At 43.4% G+C, this 23524-nt stretch overlaps 1 protein-coding gene across 4 annotated transcripts in view; it reads right to left on the reverse strand.

The window, feature by feature from the left end:
* The window catches only part of LOC110537521 (drebrin), a 107423-nt gene that overhangs the window by 24333 nt on the left and 59566 nt on the right, over window positions 1–23524 (reverse strand). For all 4 annotated transcript variants that reach the window (XM_036937477.1, XM_036937479.1, XM_036937478.1 and 1 more), the window contains exon 2: window positions 972–1027. In XM_036937477.1, the coding sequence (XP_036793372.1) occupies window positions 972–1027 (56 nt within the window). The remainder of the gene's footprint in view (window positions 1–971; window positions 1028–23524) is intronic.

Consider the following 23524-nt stretch of genomic DNA (forward strand, 5'->3'; position numbering starts at 1 on the left):
AATGTCACACAAGCAAGCCAGACAGCGATTCCAAATGTGCACTTCACATTTCGATGTCATAAAACTCCTATCATATACAGTATCAAGGTTTATGATCACTATGTTTGATGTACAGTTACAAGATGACATGGCATCATACCCTGGGTTGTTTTGAACAGAATGAGCCTGTTTGTCTATTGTGAAGAAATGTCACCATGGAACACGCAGCTGAATGCAATCATGAGTCCTTTCTATGAGCACCAAAATTACGATCTGTTTCTCTGAATTGCCTTGGGAAAGCCTAACACTAAGATTGTATTTTATAACTTAGCTAGACATTTTGGCAAGAGAACAAGCTGGTGGTAGTGATGTGCAGTTCGCAAACAATTTGTTATTTTTGAACAACTTTTTTTCCAAGAGTCATTATTTTTCTGAGTGACTTGTACATGTGACCTGCTGTGACTCGTTCCTTTGACCACAATGAATTCTACCACAGGATTAATATGCGCTCCTCTGGCTCTATGGGTATCTGCTAGCAGTAATTGCGCAACGCTAGTTAGCATTTACTCACAAAACCACCTCTAACTTCCTTCATACTGGACACAGACATAAAAATGGTATCCACGAGTGCATCTGACTCTGGGAAAGTAGATAAATAGCCACATTGACAAAATCCTGAAGTATTCCCTTTAAAAACATGCTGTATGTAAAATAGTGTGTGCTATACATTGGAAAATAAATAAATGTGACTGGATGACAATATAATGATGTTTCAAACATTAGGGCTGGTTTCCTAAAGAACTTAAATCTGCTTCATGTTCTGTTTCCATTCCACGATACTAACAAGTATCGCGTTTCTAGTATCATCCCAGCCCTACTAAACATACAGGTCAATTCCCACCAATGTAAAACGTTAATCAAATAAACAGTGAAACATCACATTTAAGAGTGTAGAAGGATGGATGGACGAATATATGGTAGATTTAGCTTACCTCCTGATGATGCCAGTGTCAAATCATTGCTGTTGTCCTCATATGTGTACAAGGCCCTGCAGGAGGGAAACAGAGAGGAAGACCGTCAGACATAGAAACCATCAAAACATCCCAGCCATATACTCTTTTTGACCAGCGCTTGCTCCAGTATGTTTATATTTCACATTCATACTGTCGTAACTCATAAGAAAGGATGTACAGAGAGATGAACAAAGAGATTTAAAAAAAGGAGAGATGCCAGACACTGTCACAGGGAGACTCTTGGTCTGCCTGGCTGGGCATTAAGAATATGACAAACGCCACCTTTAAAAAGGGAGGCAACATCTCGAACCCTGCCCGGACGAGAGGGTGCTGCTCTCTACAGCCAATGAACTAAACTAGTTCTTCACCTGCTTTGAAGCAAGGGGCGGCCCCGCTCCCCCAGCCTGTCTGGAGGAGGACGTCATGGCAACCAAGAGCGCACTTGTCATCAATGAGGAAGTCGTACATCCACTGTTCAAAAGCACTGGAGCATGAAAGAGCTTGGGAACTGATAACACAAGTGGTTGTGTCCTGAAACACTGGAGCCAGTTCCCAGGGTGCCACCTGATCAAATATGCTGACGACACTGATTTGGTCAGTCTCCTCAAAGGGGATGAGACGAGCAAGGACCGGCTCTAAATTATGACTAAATCTAAAACTCGAAAAATAACACAAAAAACAAAAGGACGTGGTGATTGACTTTCGAAGGAAGTCTACCATGCACACACCATCACTGATAAAAGGTGAGCCCATTGAAATAGTGGAGAAGTACAAATACCTTAGGCTAGTAATTCACAACAAGCTGTCCTGGGATCAGTGTACTGATGATAATTTTAAGGAAGGCCAACAGAGACCATTTCCTACTGCACTTTTTTAATGTTGACCGAAGCATCATGGTTCTCTTTTATAAATCACTTTTTTAATGTTGACCTAACCATCATGGTTCTCTTTTATAAATCACTTTTTTAATGTTGACCTAACCATCATGGTTCTCTTTTATAAATCACTTTTTTAATGTTGACCTAACCATCATGGTTCTCTTTTATAAATCACTTTTTTAATGTTGACCTAACCATCATGGTTCTCTTTTATAAATCACTTTTTTAATGTTTAACCTGCTGGTTATCAAGGTCGCACAGAAAAATAGGTTGGGCAAGATAGGTCAGGAAAAATCATGGGCAGCAACAAGAACGGTCATCTCTCTACCTAGGCAGAGCCCTCCAGAAGGCGAATAAAATAGCGGTAGACTCTTCCCACCCATTCCACCCCAAATTCCAGCTCCTTCCCTCAGGCCACAGGTACAGACTACCTAGAGAGAGAAAAAAATAGAGCCACGTACTCATTTATTCCAAATGCAATTCTGCAACTTAACAAAATGTTGGAGTAATTGCACTTCAGAACTTGCAATGCAGCCTGTTTTGACATTGTTATTATGAAATTGCACTTACCCAACCTACTTGCTTGTAAACATTCTTTGCTATTTTTTGTGATTAAAAAAAAAAAAAAAAAATTATTATATATATATATATATATATATATATATATATATATATATATATATATATATATATATATATATATATATATATATATATATATATATATATATATATATATATATATATATATATATATATATATATATATATATATTTTATTGCATCTGAGGACATGAAAGTTTTCTGAATCCTAATCTGTAACTACATGAGCCAAGGGAAGAACAGGGCTAGGGCACGAGGTGGAACTCTTCACACCTGGTCGCAGGTGCTGTTAGCGCCGGGAAGTGGAGAGGAGAGAGACCGGCATCCGCGTTTTACTATGTTACGTAGGAGGTTAAAGCCTGGAGTGATTAACTAGATTTAGAAAGAGAATCCCATTTCAATTCACACTGCTGCTTTTATGGCAGTAGATAGACATACACTCCAGCTAAACTGCCAGGATTATTGTTCCCATTCCCTGAGAGGAGATAGAGCCATTGAATTAATTCTCTGAATAGAGCCATGAGGTGAGACTAATACCACAAACTCTGCACAGACTCCTCAGATACTGGCTGTGTCTTCACTGTCTAATACTTTGATTTGTGGGTAATCTCTCTACTACAGGAACGTTGAGGGAAACAAATTCTCCCACAACGTGGGCAAGATAATGGAGCTGATCGCGGACTACAGGAAACGGAGGGTCCGAACACACATCGACGTGGCTGTAGTGGAGCGGCTCGAGAGCTTCAAGTTCCTCACCGTCCACATAACTAAGGACCCATCATGGTCCAAACACACAAACACAGTCGTGAAGAGAGCACGACAACTCCTCCACTCCCTCAGGAGGCTGAAAATATTTGGCATTGGTCCCCAGATCCTCAAAATGTTCTACAGCTGCACCACTGAGCATCTTGACCGGCTGCATCACCGCCTGGTATGGTAACTGCTTGAGATCCGACCGCAAGGTGCTACAGAGGGTAGTGCGTACGGCCCAGTACATCACTGGGGCCGAACTCCCTGCCATCCAGGACCTCTATACAAGGCGGTATTAGAGGAAGGCCCTAAAAATTGTCAGACTCCAGCCACCCAAGTCATAGACTGTTCTCTGTACTACCGCACTGCAAGCAGTACCAAGACTGAGACCAAAAGGCTCCTGAATAGCTTCTACCCCCAAGCCATGAGAACGCTGAACAGTTCATCAAAATGGCTAACCAAACTATTTACATTGAGCCCTATTCTTATTATTATCGTGTTGATGTTTTTTTGCACTGACTATGCACACTCACTGGACTCTACCCACACGCTCACAACACATACGAAGTTGATGCTACACACACACACGCACTTTCACACGGTGCTGCTAGTTTATTATATACATCCCGATTGCCTAGTCACTTTTAACCCTACCTACATGTGAACTCTGCAAAAAAAAGGAATGTCCTCTGTCAACTGCGTTTATTTTCAGCAAACTTAACATGTGTAAATATTTCTATGAACATTAGATTCAACACCTGAGAAACTGAACTGAAGTTCCACGGACATGTGACTAACAGAATAGCCCTCACCCTCCGATCCAACAGGTCCCAGATGTTCTCAATGGGATTGAGATCAGGGCTCTTTGCTGGCCATGGCAGAACACTGACATTCCTGTCTTGTAGAAAATCACGCACACAACGAGCAGAATGGCTGGTGGCATTGTCATGCTGGAGGGTCATATCAGAATGAGCCTGCAGGAAGGGTACCACATGAGGGAGGAGGATGTCTTCCCTGAAACGCAGAGCGTTGAGATTGCCTGCAATGACAACAAGCTCAGTCCGATGATGCTGTGACACATCGCCCCCAGACCATGACGGACCCTCCACCTTCAAATTGATCCCGCTCCAGAGTACAGGCCTCGGTGTAATGCTCATTCCTTCGACGATAAACGCAAATCCGACCATCATCCCTGGTGAGACAAAACCGCGACTCGTCAGTGAAAAGCACTTTTTGCCAGTCCTGTCTGGTCCAGTGGGTTTGTGCCCATAGGCAACGTTGTTGCTGGTGATGTCTGGTAAGGACTTGCCATACAACAGGCCTACAAACACACAGTCCAGCCTCTCTCATCCTATTGCTGACAGTCTGAGCACTGATGGAGGGATTGTGCCTTCCTGGTGTAACTCAGGCAGTTGTTGTTGCCATCCTGTATCTGTCCCGCAGGTGTGATGTTCAGATGTACCAATCCTGTGCAGGTATTGTTACACGTGGTCTGCCACTGCGAGGACGATCAGCTGTCTGTCCCGTCTCCCTGTAGCGCTGTTTTAGGCGTCTCACAGTACGGGCATTGCAATTTATTGCTCTGGCCACATCTGCAGTCCTCATTCCTTCTTGCAGCATGCCTAAAGCACATTCACACAGATGACCAGGGACCCTGGGCATCTTTCTTTTGGTGTTTTTCAGAGTCTGTAGAAAGGTCTCTTTAGTGCCCTAAGTTTTCATAACTGTGACCTTAACGACCGTTCCACTGGTGCATGTTCATAAATTGTTTATGGTTCATTGAACAAGCATGGGAAACAGTGTTTAAACCCTTTACAATGAAGATCTGTGGAGTTATTTGGATTTTTACGAATTATCTTTGAAAGACGGGGTCCTGAAAAAGGGACGTTTATTTTTTTGCTGAGTTTACATATTACCTCAACTAACCTTTACCCGTGCACTGACAAGGTACCGGTACTCCTTGTACACTACATGATAAAAAGTATGTGGAAAATCTCATTCCAAAATCATGGACATTAAAATAGAGTTGGTCCCCATTTGCAGCTATAACAGACTCCACTCTTCTGGGAAGGCTTTCCACTAGATGTTGGAACATTGCTGCGGGGATTTGCTTCCAATCAGCCACAAGAGCATTAGTGAGGTTGGATACTGATGTTGGGCAATTAGGCTTGGCTCGCTGTAGGTGTTCTAATTCATTCCTAAGGTGTTCGATAGGGTTGAGGTCAGGGCTCTGTGCAAGCCAGTCAAGTTCATCTACACCAATCTCAACAAACCATTTCTGTATGGACCTTGCTTTGTGCACAGGGGCATTGTCATGCTGAAACAGGAAAGGGCCTTCCCCAAACTGTTGCCACATAGTTGGAAGTACAGAATCGTCTAGAATGTCATTGTATTCTGTAGAATTAAGATTTCCCTTCACTGGAACTAAGGGGACTAGTCCAAACCATGAAAAACAGCCCCAGACCATTATTCCTCCTCCACCAAACTTTACAGTTGGCACTTTGCATTTGGGCAGGTAGCGTTCTCCTGGCATCCGCCAAACCCAGATTAGTCCGTCGGACTGCCAGATGGTGATTAATCATTCCAGAGAACGAGTTTCCACTTCTCCAGAGTCCAATGGCAGCAAGCTTTACACCACTCCAGCTGACTTTTGGCATCGCGCATGGTGATCTTAGGCTTGTGTGTGGCTGCTCGGCCATCGAAACCCTTTTCATGGAGCTCCCGACAAACAGTTTTTGTGCTTCCAGAGGAATTTTGGAACTCGGTAGTGAGTGTTGCAACCAAGGACAGACTATTTTTACGAGCTACAGCACTCTGCGGTCCCATTCTGTGAGCTTGGTCTGTTAAGTGGCTGAGTCGTTGTTGATCCTAGACGTTTCCAGTTCCCAATAACAGCACTTACAGTTGACGAAAAGACATGTTGGAGAGGTGGAATCCTATGACAGTGACACATTGAATGTCAATGAGCTCGTCAGTACGGGCCATTCTACCGCCAATGCTTTTCTATGAAGATTGCATGACTGTGTGCTCGATTGTATACACCTGTCAGCAACGGGTGTGGCAGAAATAGCCGAATCCATTCATTTGAAGGTGTGTCCACATACTTTTGTATATATAATCTATATTGCGTTACTATTTCCTACCTTTTTTGCAAATCTTTTTCTTACTTTTTAAATCTGCATTGTTGGGAATGGGCTCGTAAGTAAGAATTTCACGGTAAAGTCTACACGCAGCGCATGTGACCAATAAAATGAGATTTGATTTACTAATTGTGGCTGGCAGCCACCTCACTCCATCACCCAAGAGAGAGGATGGCTGTCACAGAGAAAGGCTGTGTGGAGCTCGCCAACACATGCCAAGAGAGAAAGAGAAAGAGAAAGAGAAAGAGAAAGAGAAGAGATTAAAGAGGAGCGAAGGAAGAGAAAGGGAACAAGAGAAGAGCAGAGAGCGAGAGAGAACCCTGCAGAGAGGACAGCCATAGTCTGAGACAGGACCACTGAGGGCTACCAGACCTAAATGGTTGGAGACGGAGAGAGGGAGAGGGATGAAGACAGAGGGGGATGGAAGTAGAGACAGAGAGGGATGAAGACAGAGGGTGATGGAAGTAGAGACAGAGAGGGATGGAGCAAGTCCTTCAGCCTCATGGCTGGCTAAACAGACCGTACAGGACAGTACAGGAGAGGAAGGTCGACCAGATTAATCTGGAAATGTAGGATGTCTGTCTGTTGCTGCCTTGCTGGCATACAGTAATCCCACTCACCTTCCTTTACCCCTTGCTAAGTGTGTGTGTGTGTCATTACTAAAATAATGGTATGAAATGGTCCGACTATTACGCAGACGGAAGAGAGACAGTATTCCCAGTCATTAATTAAACTTGTTTATAATCCTCTTACTGTCACACACACACAACCAAAAATGACCCATTATGGAAATTATAAACACACATACTATTGATCCTGATAAAGCACTCCTTAATATTACTGTACAATAGCAATCATCAGAATCACTTCAGTGCCATAAATCAGATCATTCTTAATAAGTCATTAAGTAAATGAGATGGAATCTGTATCTCCTGAAAGCCATTACAGTAAAATGCAAGGAGGGATATTGAAGTCACATTCTTGGTTATAATAATCCTATTCCAGTGTCAGTCATGGCCATGTAAGGACTTGGGCCAGTATTCCTTGTAGATTGGAGTCCCGTTCCTGGTTCAAGATCAAGACTAGAATTACCTGCATTGGAGATGATGAATTGCCATGAATAGTGTGGTAAATCCTTGTAAATATATTCTCAAGAAGATGCATTTGTTTATTATAACCTGCACAGTCACATACATCTTCCAACATACACAGTGCACAGAACATTAAGAACACATTCCTAACATGAAGGTTTATAGTGTGGCGCTGGTGTTAAGCAGTCAGCCTGGTGTTAAGCAGTCAGCCTGGTGTTAAGCAGTCAGCCTGGTGTTAAGCAGTCAGCCTGGTGTTAAGCAGTCAGCCTGGTGTTAAGCAGTCAGCCTGGTGTTAAGCAGTCAGCCTGGTGTTATGCAGTCAGCCTGGTGTTATGCAGTCAGCCTGGTGTTATGCAGTCAGCCTGGTGTTATGCAGTCAGCCTGGTGTTAAGCAGTCAGCCTGGTGTTAAGCAGTCAGCCTGGTGTTATGCAGTCAGCCTGGTGTTAAGCAGTCAGCCTGGTGTTAAGCAGTCAGCCTGGTGTTAAGCATTCAGCCTGGTGTTAAGCAGTCAGCCTGGTGTTAAGCAGTCAGCCTGGTGTTACTTTTGACTGAACGCTGACCCTTTGTTTTTTCCCTGCTGAATCATGATTTAAAAACCCATTTAAATCTCCTCCCCCTGCACTTTCCCTTACATTATTAAAGCCTGTTTTAGGATCACTTATAACATGCTGGATTCCTGAGGTATGTGCCAAATGTCCATGCAAGATGTCGAAGTCTCTGGTGTCTCTCTCCCCCTCTCTACTGGGTCTATTCATGGTGACACCTTCATCCATGCATGTCAATGAGTTGAAATCCCAAACAACCTCATCCCAATCCCTCCAAGCCAGCCTTTACTAAGCCTTGCTCAGTTTTTTCTTTCCTTTCTTTCTTTCCGTTTTGGACTACTGACTGCCCAAACATCAAGTTACAAGTGACCTAATCGGATGTGTGTTGAGACAGCAGTCATTTGCTAGTTGTCATAGAAATGATGGGTGTGCATGCAGCGGTGTAAGCTGATTGGTGGTGGTGCTCGTGCTTCCTATCACTCAGACGTTATGAAGCGAGCTAAGGTGGCTACCTACCTGGGCGGCAGGTAGCCTAGTGGTTAGGAGCGTTGGGCCAGTAACCAAAAGGTCGCTGGTTTAAATCCCAGAGAAAAATCAGTTGATGCGCCCTTGAGCAAGGCATGTTTCCAAGTTGCTTAGAATGTTCAAAATAATGGTGTAAGAGCACTTTAAGTCTAAAGGATGTTCCAAAACTAGCCCTTTTTGGTTAACCACAGCACTCACCTATCTAGCTAGGTAGCTGTTTAGCTTTCTAGCAAATTCACCAATTTGTTTGTAAACAAGCTACTTAGTTACCTAACACATGTTCTTGTCAAACTGTCAGAGTAGTTAGCGAGCAACAAGATATGCCAAATTACAGTCTAAAAACCACTTGAACAAATAAATCAGATTTGACCGTTCAGACAAGTCACATGGCCAGGAATCAGATGTATCTGACTGTGGCTTGTTCTTTTTTGTCTGTTCAGGCTGCAGGAAAAATAACATATTCGATTCAGATATGCAAAGGAATTGGATTTGAGTCACCTCAAACTGCCAATGTGAACACTGCTTTAGATTTCCTACCAGACTTTCTATCCATTTCCATCCACAGAAGGCAGCTATAGCAGAGCAGCTATCCCTGAACAGGCCTCTCTCTGGCTAATCTAGCCCTCCCCATCCTCTTCTCCTCACCCCAGCCTACTGCCCACCAGTACTGCTCAGACCACACAAGGTCCACCATTAGTTCATCTCCAGTCAGAGCCAACCAGCCCAATGAGCGGAGAGGGGACCAAGAGGCAGGGGGACAACGGAGAGAACGAGACAATTTGAGAAAGGGGGAGAGAGAGGGAGGAAGAGACAGAGAGAATGAATGAGAAAGATAGGGTATGAGAGAGGAGGAGATGGAGAGAGAGAATGAAAGAAAGAAATTGAGGTAAAGAATGTAAGGTTGAGAGAGAATGTGTGAGCTAGAGCGGTTCGCTTGTAGCACTATAAATAATTCCCTTTAAAGCAGACTCCTTTTTATTATCCATAAAAGACTGGCGTGACCTAGAAACAGCTCTGCTCTGTGGAGCCTTCACTGGGCCTGGAGAGAGAGAGAGCCTTCACTGGGCCTGGAGAGAGAGAGAGAGAGAGCCTTCACTGGGCCTGGAGAGAGAGAGAGCCTTCACTGGGCCTGGAGAGAGAGAGAGCCTTCACTGGGCCTGGAGAGAGAGAGAGAGAGGCTGCACAGCAAACAGTAGGCATGTGGCTACCGCTCAGGAGCAGAGAGAGAGAGGTGGGGAAGGGTACAGAGGAGGGAGGGGGGGATGGGGGACAGGAGATGTACAAGAAAGGGGAGAGAGGGGGAGGGGGGATGGGGGACAGGAGATGTAGAAGAAAGGGGAGAGAGGGGGGGGGGTGAGAGGAGGAGGGTGAGAGGGGGAGGGTGAGAGGGGGAGGGTGAGAGGGGGAGGGTGAGAGGGTGTAACGCTTTGAACACACCGATAGCGTCATTGCATTTTGGTACACCAAAATTACATTCATTTCCAATGAAAACGCTGCGTTTGCCTTGCAGCATTGTGTTGCAGAGGCTGTTGCAGTGCGTTCGGTGCATACGTTGGCTATATCGAATGTATACATCAAACTGTATGCGTAGACGGCCTGACAAAAATGGTAGCAGAAGGTGAATGTTGAACTTTTGCATCCAGATGATGCTGCGTACCATTTTGCACAACGACACTGTCGGTGTGTTGGAAGCGTTAGTATGTGAGTGGATGCATGGGAAGAAGGGGAAAGGGGGTGAGAGAAAAGGTGATAGAGGCCTCCTATACTGTCTCTCGGGGGAGGGGGGGGGGGGGGGTCCCGCAGTACAGCCCAATTAGACCTCAACACAGTCTCCTCTCTGTTTATAGTGCTGTAGATGGAGGGAGAGAGAGATGAGTGAGGGAAGAATATCAGTGGAGACGAGGAAGACAGACCAACTAGGCTGTCAGCAGTCCAATAGGTTTCATTAGAACCCCCTGGAACTCATTCCAGAACCATGTCATCGATGATCATGCCGCCGCACGCTCCAGCACAAACAACTAATCCGATTGGCTCTCGGAGGGTCACCGTGTCTAATCAGGGCGGTTTTCCGTGACAAAGCTCTACCCTTCCAGGAAGCAGAGCCGGCAATCCAACATTTCCTAAACGAACCCAACGCAGATGCCACATCTTGCTTTAATAAAAGGTTTTGTATGTTGAGAGCTGCTCTAATGTCTGCATACACAAGGGTGGACACGCACGCAAAAGTAATAACCAGGGGCACCACCTGTCAATCAAAGTGAGTATGTTTCTGGGGGGGGCTCATTAAATGTATATGTAATCTTCCTGAGGAAGTGTGGTGGCATTAGGGCAAGTGTTAGTGTTATTAGGGAGGAGAGCTTCTGGTGTCCCCAAGGGGGTGTTAGAGGACACACACCCACCCACACAAGCACAGATGCGCACACACACACACACACACACAAATTCTTCCACGAGAAATTCCATAATTTGGTGTTTTGTTGATGGTGATGGAAAACGCTGTCCCAGGCGCCGCTCCAGAATCCCCCATAAATGTTCAATTGGGTTGAGATCTAGTGACAGAGACGGCCATGGCATACGGTTTATATCATTTCCATGCTATTCAAGGCATTCAGTGATCACTCGTGTCCTGTGGATGAGGCATTGTCTTCCTATGAGCTCATAGCCATGGTAGTCAGAATAATCGCCTGCCCAGCATTTTTATACATGACCCTAAGCATGATGGGATGTTAATTGCTTAATTAACTCAGAAACCACACCTGTGTGGAAGCACCTGCTTTCAATATACTTTGTATCCCTCATTTACTCAAGTGTTTCCATTATTTTGGCAGGTACCTGTATGCATGCAGGTGTAGCTAATTAAGCTAACAGTTAAGACCTGACCTGTGCCCTTTGGCCTGAGCAAAGAGTGTGCGCGAGCTACCTAGAGAGTGCACGAGCGAGAGCGATCGAAAGAGTGCGACCGAGAGCGAGATTGTGTGTATCGTGATGAGTAAATTGAGCTGAGAAACCTAGTGATATCATCCCTCTCTCCGTGTCTCATGGAACAGATTTCTCTGTTATGGGTCCATAGTGTGGAGTACAGCCAGATAGAACCAGTAGTGAAGTCAGGTAAAACCAACGCGGTACTAATCAGACCTCGAGCTATATTCTATTCTCAGCCTGTGTACTCCTCCTTTTTATACTAATCCATTTCTCTCAGTTATGCCCCTCTTTATCTTTCTCCAAATCACCTCTCCCCTGCAGAGCTCCTGACTATCTCCTGCACCCTGCAGTGTGTGTGTGTGTGTGTGTGTGTGTATATCCTTTAAATTGTTTAACTTGTGTCAAACGTTTCGGGTAGCCTTTCACAAGCTTCCCACAATAAGTTGGGTGAATTTTGGCCCATTCCTCGTGACAGTGCTGGTGTAACTGAGTCATGTTTGAAGGCCTCCTTGCTTCTTCAGTTCTGCATACAAATGTCCTATATGATTGAGGTCAGGGCTTTGTGATGGCCACTCCAATACCTTGACTTTGTCCTTAAGCCATTTTGCCACAACTTTGAAGAATGCTTGGGGTCATTGTCCATTTGGAAGACCCATTTGGACCAAGCTTTAACTTCCTGACTGATGTCTTGAGATGTTGCTTCAATATATCCATCATTTTCCTTATTCATGATGCCATCTATTTTGTGAAGTGCACCAGTCCTTCTTGCAGAAAAGCATCCCCACAACATGATGCGGCCACCCCAATGCTTCACGGTTTGGATGGTGTTCTTTGGCTTGCAAGCTTCCCCCTTTTTCCTCCAAACATAATGATGGTCAATATGGCCAAACAGTTCTATTTTTGTTTCATCAGACCAGAGGACAAAAAGTACTATCTATCTATGTCCCCATGTGCAGTTGAAAACCGTAGTCTGGCTTTTTTATGGCGGTTTTGGAGCAGTGGCTTCTTCCTTGCTGAGCGGCCTTTCAGGTTATGTCGATATAGGACTCTTTTTAATGTGGATATAGATACTTTTGTACCTGTTTCCTCCTGCATTTTCACAAGGTCCTTTGCTATTGTTCTGGGATTGATTTGCACTTTTCGCACCAAAGTACGTTCATCTCTAGGAGACAGAACGAGTCTCCTTCCTGAGCGGTATGATGGCTGCGTGATCCCATGGTGTTTATACTTTGTTTGTAAAGATGAACGTGGTACCTTCAGGCATTTGGAAATTGCTCCCAACGATGAACCAGACTTGTGCAGGTCTACCATTTTTTTCTGAGGTCTTGGCTGATTTATTTTGATTTTCCCATGATGTCAAGCAAAGAGTTTGAAGGTAGGCCTTGAAATACATCCATAGGTACACCTCCAATTGACTCAAATTATGTCAATTAGCCTATGAGAAGCTTCGAAAGCCATGACATCATTTTCTGGAATTTTCCAAGCTGTTTAAAGGCACCGTCAACTTAGTGTATGTAAACTTCTGACCCACTGGAATTGTGATACAGTGAATTATAAGTGAAATAATCTATCTAAACATTTGTTGGAAAAATGACTTGTGACATCTAGTCCTAACCAACATGCCAAAACTATAGTTTGTTAACAAGAAATTTGTGGAGTGGTTGAAAAACTAGTTTTAAATGACTCCAACCTAAGTGTATGTAAACCTCCGACTTAAACTGTGTGTGTGTCTGTGATGCATCTAAATAGCATTGAAATGAGTATCCCCTGGCTGTTTTCTTCCCCCAGGGCTTGTGAGCAGTGGCCTCCCACATGGGCTGCTGTCCAGGATGACAAAGACCTTTCCCAAAGTGCCAGTCAGGGACTATATGCTAGTGTTATTCTACAATCTTTTCACTATAAAGCAAAATAACCAGTCTTTCTGCTTTATCTGTACTCCATGACTCTTCCAGTCATTCATCCATGTGATGATGACCTACTCTACAACACATAACATCCCATTCCAAAGCCAAACCCTTTCGTGATGTAGGAGTTGAAGACAAAACCCAGTTTTCCCCTGTCCTGGCCCCAAGCCATCAAATTACTATATGAATGATTCAAAACATCCACTTACTGCTGATCCTACAGACAGACAGGGAGGAGAGGAAGAAGGAGAGGAGAAAAAGGAGAGAGAGAGAAAGAGACAAAGAAAGAGAAAGGAGTAAGCGAAGGAGAGAGCGGTAGAGCCCATGATCCATGATGGGAAAAGCCCCTCACTCTATTCTATACAGCAGAGGCCAAAACGGAAATCAATCACACACACACTAATGCAAATATGCTATGTGAGTGAACTGTACAATAGTGGCATACTATCTAAGAGCTCTGTTCACACAAAAATGAACAGTATACATCACATACTGTTATAACATTGATACACCCAAGAACAACCACTTCCAAAACATACATGCACGTGTACACAAATAAAACTCAGACAATACTCAAGTATATTGGGTTCTTTTTCTCTCTCCCCTTCTACCAACATAATTTTCTTGTAGAGCAGGAAAAACCTTGCCCCAGTCTACTCCCCATGGTGCATCACCATGACAACCAACGGCATCCCTGCCGTTACCTTGGCAACAACACTTCACCGCCCGGAGGTAGGATGTTGGTGGTTGGGGTGTGTGTCAGGGGTGTGTGTGTGTGTGTGTGTGCTGGGAGCCAAGAGGCTGTGGAACGGATGGACACACCACTTCAAAAGATCCAGCTGCCTTAGCCTCTCTCGGTTTACTAAAAGCATGCTCTTAGAAAATCCCCCTTCTGATCAGGGCCCTGTTTGCCAAAAGCATCTTAAGGCCATGTTATTCGTTAGACTCTCTGTAGGAGCAGAGTTAAATCTCCAAGCTGTTTCCCAAAACCAAAGTTACTCAAGTTGCTCTTGAAAACTCTCGCTATTGAACGGCTCCCTTACACCAATCGTAGAACAGCATCATTAGACGCTTTGGTCATTCCTCGTCACTTTATACACAGAAGATCGCCACGAAACACAAAATCAAGACGTTTATCTGTCTTTCTGTCACAGCTTCAGGAGAATTGTGACAGTGACGACAAAGACAAAGCTGCCCATTTCTTTGCATTACAAGCGACGGATATAAAGATGCTTCAAATTAAAACCAGAGATACCTGTACCAAAAGATACAGTGCCTTGCGAAAGTATTCGGCCCCCTTGAACTTTGCGACCTTTTGCCACATTTCAGGCTTCAAACATAAAGATATAAAAATTTATTTTTTTGTGAAGAATCAACAACAAGTGGGACACAATCATGAAGTTGAACGACATTTATTGGATATTTCAAACTTTTTTAACAAATCAAAAACTGAAAAATTGGGCGTTCAAAATTATTCAGTCCCTTTACTTTCAGTGCAGCAAACTCTCTCCAGAAGTTCAGTGAGGATCTCTGAATGATCCAATGTTGACCTAAATGACTAATGATGATAAATACAATCCACCTGTGTGTAATCAAGTCTCCGTATAAATGCACCTGCACTGTGATAGTCTCAGAGGTCCGTTAAAAGCGCAGAGAGCATCATGAAGAACAAGGAACACACCAGGCAGGGTCGAGATACTGTTGTGAAGAAGTTTAAAGCCGGATTTGGATACAAAAAGATTTCCCAAGCTTTAAACATCCCAAGGAGCACTGTGCAAGCGATAATATTGAAATGGAAGGAGTATCAGACCACTGCAAATCTACCAAGACCTGGCCGTCCCTCTAAACTTTCAGCTCATACAAGGAGAAGACTGATCAGAGATGCAGCCAAGAGGCCCATGATCACTCTGGATGAACTGCAGAGATCTACAGCTGAGGTGGGAGACTCTGTCCATAGGACAACAATCAGTCGTATATTGCACAAATCTGGCCTTTATGGAAGAGTGGCAAGAAGAAAGCCATTTCTTAAAGATATCCATAAAAAGTGTCGTTTAGAGTTTGCCACGAGCCACCTGGGAGACACACCAAACATGTGGAAGAAGGTGCTCTGGTCAGATGAAACCAAAATTGAACTTTTTGGCAACAATGCAAAACGTTATGTTTGGCGTAAAAGCAACACAGCTGAACACACCATCCCCACTGTCAAACATGGTGGTGGCAGCATCATGGTTTGGGCCTGCTTTTCTTCAGCAGGGACAGGGAAGATGGTTAAAATTGATGGGAAGATGGATGGAGCCATTCTGGAAGAAAACCTGATGTAGTCTGCAAAAGACCTGAGACTGGGACGAAGATGTCTTCCAACAAGACAATTATCCAAAACATAAAGCAAAATCTACAATGGAATGGTTCAAAAATAAACATATCCAGGTGTTAGAATGGCCAAGTCAAAGTCCAGACATGAATCCAATCGAGAATCTGTGGAAAGAACTGAAAACTGCTGTTCACAAATGCTCTCCATCCAACCTCACTGAGCTCGAGCTGTTTTGCAAGGAGGACTGGGAAAAAATGTCAGTCTCTCGATGTGCAAAACTGATAGAGACATACCAAGCGACTTACAGCTGTAATCACTATAATAATGCACTAAATCAAGATTTGGCACATCATTGCGTACATGTTACACATTAAATATATTGAGGCAAAAATGACAAATTTAAAGACGGCAGCAAACAAATAGCTAAATACAACTCAATTGAATTAACAGGAAATTGATTTCCATATTATTCAAATATATAGGTCTATGCAGCCTATACTGTATATACAGTGCCTTGCGAAAGTATTCGGCCCCCTTGAACTTTGCGACCTTTTGCCACATTTCAGGCTTCAAACATAAAGATATAAAACTGTATTTTATAACAGCAAAAGGTGGCGCTACAAAGTATTAACTTAAGGGGGTTGAATAATTTTGCACGCCCAATTTTTCAGTTTTTGATTTGTTAAAAAAGTTTGAAATATCCAATAAATGTCGTTCCACTTCATGATTGTGTCCCACTTGTTGATTCTTCACAAAAAAATAGTTTTATATCTTTATGTTTGAAGCCTGAAATGTGGCAAAAGGTCGCAAAGTTCAAGGGGGCCGAATACCTTCGCAAGGCACTGTATATACAGTATAGGCTGCATAGACCTATATATTTGAATAATATGGAAATCAATTTCCTGTTAATTCAATTGAGTTGTATTTAGCTATTTGTTTGCTGCCGTCTTTAAATTTGTCATTTTTGCCTCAATATATTTAATGTGTAACATGTACGCAATGATGTGCCAAATCTTGATTTAGTGCATTATTATAGGGTTAGCATTACAATAAGCCGCCTCAATATTTGTAGCCATTGGTGATATCTCTCTAGGAGCTGATCCGTCGTCAGTATTGTGGAATGCTTGTAATGTTAAGTTAAGATCGGAAAGGGAGAACACTGATCCGAGAGCAGTGGTTCTCCTCGATCCTATCAGTATCGACATGCCTCAAAGACGCACTTAGCGAACATTCTCTCTGCCTGGTATTTTGGAAAACGTATGTGACATCGTCGGCAGTCGTAGGAAAGATGCTTCGTTAAAGCACTCCTAAGCCTAAGTTCCATCGCTACGGGGAAACTGGGCCTTGGTCAATACAGATAGATCCATAATAACAGAATATCACTGATACAGCTCTTCTTCATCACCTAATGAAATCACTTAGTCATCGACTCCTCTGGAAGGACAACCACTGGCTATAGTTCATGTGTTAAAAGCTGCCCTGCTGTTGTAGAGCACTGAGTGCAGTAGTCCTAAATATGGTCTCTGACTCTCAGCCTCGTCTTGGGTAATTTGGCCCAATTACAGAAAGAGGACACTAGTCCACCGGATCAGTGTGTGTGTGTGTGTGTGCGCGCGTGCCTATTACTGTCCAGCTCACTGCCAGATGTGGAGTGTGTGCACTCGTGTGTCATGTAGCAGGGAGGGTTCTGGGCACGCTCACTGGAAGGCCCCACATTGTTATTGTCTCAATGTTCTGTTGCCACGACGATGCCCAGTCTGCCACGCTATCGCTATGCTTGAGCAGGTCCACATGGTGACAAAGACAAGAACTAGGCCTGTAAGGACGCCGAGGAACACCCAAATGCAAAGACCCCCCATACAAAAATCAGACGAGCCACTTCACCCTGACCTGGAAGAAAGAGATGGGGGGGGGGGTCCTTAAAGTTACATGACTCAACAAAAACTAGGTCTCCAAAACACCATTTCCCCCCCCCCCCAAAATCCCATCTCTCTCCAACTCTCCAGCCTTACTTCAACACAGACTTGGTCTTCCTCTAAGACAGCCTCTCTACTCAGCAATGATAGAGGGCCAGAGACCAAACATTATTAAGATGTGTGGGGGAACTATAAGTGCACAGTACAGTAGCTTTACGGGATGTACAGTATCCATCTCATCTGCCTCCCAGTTGCCATGGCAACCTGCGCTCCACCTCATCTTCTGTGTGTGTGTGTGTGTGTAATAAATCTCAATTGCATTGAAATAAGCAGCCTCTGGCTGTTCTCTGCCCCAGGGCTTGGGGCTTGAGAGCAGTCGCCTGACATGGCCACACTGTGGGCTGCTGTCAAGGGTGACAAATACATTTCCAAGTCTTGGTCATCCTTGAGTGCATGCATACATGTGTGCATGAAGTTAGCATAAATGGTAGTCGTAAATCCTCCAGTGTAATACCATAGAGATGAGAGGACATGTTTATTGAGTGTCAGATGAGATGTGCTGCGAAGTGATGTCATATGGGGGGTGGTGCAAATTAAAGGTCACAGAGGAGTCATTATGACTGAACCATCTGTCTCACTCCCTACTGTAACACTCCCTCTATCACCATGATTCGCCCCTTTCTTCTCCATGTCAATCCTACACATGCATGAATCACACCTCCAGTGATGTGGAGGTTGTCACTCACAAAATGGCCTCATCTTCACAGCCCTTTCCCTAACTGAATTTTGCCCCCAAATAGTATCCCCCTCAGTGCACTATGCAACGTCAAATGTATCTTTATTTCCCCAGAAATAGAACAGGATGGGTGTGTGTAGAGGCTTTAATCCCATAGTTTAATATGCTGGATTATCCCCAAGGCAGATAAACAGAGTTAATTTTCTTTGCATAACACCACATCATCCATCCCTGGTTATGTGTGTGTGTGTGTGTGTGTGTGTGTGTGTGTGTGTGTGTGTGTGTGTGTGTGTGTGTGTGTGTGTGGACAGTAAGAGTTACTGTTGTCATGCGAGAGTACAGTTGGTCAGTAAATAACATGCAGCCTCACGTACTGGACAAGATTGACGTCATTTTAGAGCATCTGTGTTGGGAGAAATAAGATTTAACTGTGAACAGGGAGTGAGTGCCAAAAAAAGAGAGAGAGTGTGTGTGTGTGTGTGTGTGTGTGTGTGTTATTGTGTGAGGGAGAGAAAAGGCCTGGGCCAGGAGTCTTCAGAACAATGCCTTTGTCAGCAGCCCATTCAATAGGGAGGGCAGGGGGCACTTGAGTTATATCACCCTCTGGCCCCTCAAATGAAGCCACAATGAGGTCACTTCCTGCTCTTTGGTTAACCAGCATCTGTTACCAGATTTTGGGGAGAGGAGGGGTTGAGATGGAGAGCGAGGGAACAGAGGGATGACGACAGGGTAGGGAGTAGCCAAAACTATTTATCTGGTTTGGGAATGCATTGTGAGCAAAAGATTGTGCTGAGTAAGTGTGCTGAGAAAAAAAGCTGGGAAAATGGCCTTATATAGTCATGGGTACTGAGAGGTGGGTTGGGGAGAGAGTGGCTGGGCTAAACTGTGCACAAATCGTGACCTTGGGACTATAATTTCTATCTGCAAAAAGCATTGTTTTGAGATACTGAGCAAGTTTTAACATCCCAGATTTCAGAACGGTTTTGTACCGAATTTTTTTTCATAACCCATTAAGGTCCTCACCTTAAAAAAAAGGTACCTAAAGTGTAGAATATCAAAATCCTGAGACATCGCAACCTTATGCTCTGAAATATCAATCTGGGTTCAGCCATAAGGTTTTATCTGACACTGCTGAACTGGACATGTTCAGTTAAGAAAACTGTAGCTATCTGAACATGTAAAATGAGAGTGTTATTCTATTTGACCAAGATCAAATACATTAAGGACATGTATTATGATCAGATTAATTTAAAAGTCACTGAACAACGATGTGACATTTAAGTTAATAGCTAATGATTCCATGTGTTATTTCATAGTTTTGATGTCTTCACTATTATTCTACAACGTAGAAAATAGTCAAAATAAAGAAAAACCCTGGCATGAGTAGGTATGTCCAAACTTTTGACTGGTACTGTATATACACCTACTCATTCCAGAGTTTTTCTTTATGTTTACTGTTTTCTACATTGTAGAATAATAGTGAAGACATCAACACATATGGAATCATGTAGTCACCAAAAAAAAAAAAAGTGTTAAACAGCTTTGATGACAGCTTTGGTGACAGCTTTGGTGACAGCTTTGCACACTTGACATTCTCTCACCCAACAAGTCTTCTTCTTATTGGTGTACTTTAGTAGTGGTTTCTTTGCAGCAATTTGACCAGGGAGGCCTGATTCACGCAGTCTCCTCTGAACAATTGATGTTGAGATGTGTCTGTTACTTGAACTCTGTGAAGCACTTATTTGGGTTGCAATTTCTGAGGCTGGTAACAAATTAATTTATCCTCTGCAGCAGAGGCAACTCTGGGTCTTCCATTCCTGTGGTGGTCCTCATGAGAGCCAGCTTCATGGTTTTTGCAACTGCACTTGAAGAAACGTTCAAAATTTTCCAGATTGACTGACCTTTATGTCATTCTTTTGAGCTGTCCTTGCCCATCTCAGTGAACTAATTCATTGCAGAGGCCCATCTCAGTGAACTAATTCATTGCAGAGGCCCATCTCAGTGAACTAATTCATTGCAGAGGCCCATCTCAGTGAACTAATCCCATTGCGGAAGCCGCGAGGATGGCACAGTCCAAGAAGGGGAGTGTGGCTGCATGTCTCTCCAGAATGCACTCTCTCCCGCCAATTTGTGCGCATTCATTGTTTCATAACTTCACTGTGTGAATTGTTTGATTGTTAGTGTCTATCAATTCCCTATTACATATATCACCAGTAGTACATTTGCTATTAATTCCTATAATTTCTAATCTACAATGTTTGTTTGGTTACGGTAATGTCTGTTAATGCATTTAATATGTTACTCTTACAGTCATTCACCATTCTCATTGTCGGAGTGGACACTGTTTGCAGAGCGCACAACCTATGCTACACTTTTGAGAAACACATTTTAGTTCATTTCATTCCATTTACGAGCTGTCAATTGAGTCATTGTCTTTTGTTTGGAGCGCTCGCTCCTGTTGAGTAAGGACACGCACCTGATTACGCATAGAAGTAGGCCTATAGGCTCCCTGGCTTGCACGCAAATGTAGGCATATACATGTTCTCATTAGGGCAATCGATAGTATTTCTGATCGGCTGAACACACCACGACTAATGAGCTGTGGAGCTTTTCAAAGTAATGTTGTTTTCTTCACCTCAAAACAGAAAGAAAACTAAGTCTGTTTTTACATCCATTGAGAATGACAATAATTCCTCAATGTATTTCAAAAATCTTTCCAGCTCGCTCTTTAGATAACTACTCAGCATGAAAGGCAAAAAATGTCATGCTCTGATCCAGTGGAAACCTCATAAAATAGGCCTACCTGATTACTTCTTATCCCTTGCGCAAATAGCCTACATCTGTGTCGGTCCCGAGCTCACTGGCTGGGAAACTGAGGGCCCAGAATATTTTATACAATGTTGCAAGGAACTTCAGGCCAGACCCAAGTTAATAGTTGATACAATGTTTCAAGTTCGTTACAGACAGGCCGGCCATGCGTAGCCAATGTGATTTATAGGATATTTATTTTCATCAGTATATTTTCTACCTGCAGGCTGCAATGTTTTTATTTGTTGGCTTTATAGGCTATTTACATCATTTTGATTTGGATAGAATTTTGATTAACCACATGATAATTATATTGAGATACAAAGACGTTACTATAAATGAAATGAAACTGGTCCACAAAAATGTGCATAACTGGCACGGAGATGGGGATGGGGATGTCTGGGACAGGTTAAGTTTTTTTTATTCTGGTAATCTAGATCTCTGGCTCCCTCTAGTCATTTGTGTCTTATTTAATCAAACACTGAACTTAAAGCATCAGACAAGCTCAATGCATATAGTTGAATTCATTAAAACACATAGGTTGTGTTTGTATATGGAAAAATACGTTTTAAAATTGTGTCTACTGGTCGAAAGAACAGATGGCTTTTGGTCGACTAAGATCTGTTGAATTTTTAAAGGAAAACCCTATTTTATGCGGCTAGAACTTTCTAGTTTTTAAATTGTACTTTTCTTTCCAAATCTAACCTCAGACATTATATGTGAATAACTCACTTTTGACAAAAATGTCAGCTAGAACCTTGAAGTTCCAAGGTCTCAAAATCACAAATTAAGTGACATGTTAATTAATGAGTACAGTGTGTGTGTGTGTGTGTGTGTGTGTGTGTGTGTCCGTACATGTGTCACCTGTTAGGGATGCAGTAGCTCTACAATTAACCTCTCAGAGACCTTCAACGATAATCAGCTATGATAACTGTGATCAGTCAGAAACTTAATCATGTATAATTACTTTTTACTGACATAGTGTCAGTGTGTGACTGTGTGAGTGGAGGGATGGAGAGAAGGAAAAAAAGGTGTGAGGGAGACATGGGTGAGAGGTGGAGAATGGGGCAGTGAGAGGAAGAAAAATGTGTGAGGAAGAGGTGGAGGGAAGGAGGGGTTAAGATATCAAATCAGGGTGTGAACCAATGAGGAAGAAAGGGTGTGATGGATTGAGAGGTTGAGGAGGAAGAAGGGATGGAGGGAGTGACAGGGTGGGAGACAGGGGCAGGCACAGATGGGGCTAGGACAAGCATAAGGGCGGGGGTAGGGTTTGGGTATGCGTGTGATTTTCTCCAACAGCAAGGAGCACAGCTGAAGCTGGACCTGTGACACACCTAGGGAGTGTAGTGGCTCAGGGCAGCCAGGGCCGGGACATCTGTGGCTCTGAGGAACGGGGTCACACACACAAAAAGACAGATCCAAAATACACACGGTAGACTAAAACATTAGCACACACACACACACACACACACACACACACAGTAAAACACACAGCCTCTCTTTGCTCTGACTGCAGGTCTTTCATCTTAAGTCCCTATTTGTATTGGTCTAAATATAAAGTCACATCCATTTCATTAAGCCAGTCACAGTAAGAAAGTTGTACCAAGACATAAAATAACTCCAGAGTACAGAGATGTTTATTCAAAGGTAGAGCATCACTACTATACAGCTCCCTACCTCCCAAGCCATGAACCCTAACCCTAGCCAAACTAAGGGCCTGGCCCAAGGAAAATGAGAAATGCAACCTTCCTAACTGCCTGCCTTCCTTCCTTAGTTACTTCCTTGTTTAAGGAATTCACTGATCTGACATGATACCTTGCTAGAAATGATCCAATCTCTAACTCATCAGTGAAAATCATAAGAATAGATAGGATAAACTCCATTATACATATTCTGCCACAAGCTAATACCGGTATCATGTACACCTCTCCAAGGCAGATATTGGCCAGGTATCAGTTAAGACTACCTACTGTAGTCTGCAGGTGAGAGGATGTGAAAATCAATTTTCTCTTTTAAGGAGTCTCCTCTTAACACTGCTAGAGATGGCGAGACAGGAAGGAGAGGAGGGAGTGGGAGGACCATTTCTGAGATTCCAATCTTCTGAGGCTTTGTGGTTTGCAAGTGAGAAGAACACAATTCTTGTGAATCATGCTCTTCATTTCTGAGAGCTGCTGAACCCGCTCTGTAAGAATGTGACACTGAGATGATTGAAATCCCCATTTTTGTCTCTGTCTGACATTTCTGTCTAACATCTCATGAGGCATGTCTAACCTTTCAATTCACACTCAAGGACACAGCTCAACAGATACAACTCTTCTAGTGGTTTTGGAGAGCCACTGGCCATTTTATCTTCGTGAAACAACTACTACTGAAACTAGGAAACACTCTTGCATAGCCTATTT

This window comes from Oncorhynchus mykiss, chromosome 12, assembly GCF_013265735.2.
Source record: "Oncorhynchus mykiss isolate Arlee chromosome 12, USDA_OmykA_1.1, whole genome shotgun sequence".
Lineage (NCBI taxonomy): Eukaryota > Metazoa > Chordata > Actinopteri > Salmoniformes > Salmonidae > Oncorhynchus > Oncorhynchus mykiss.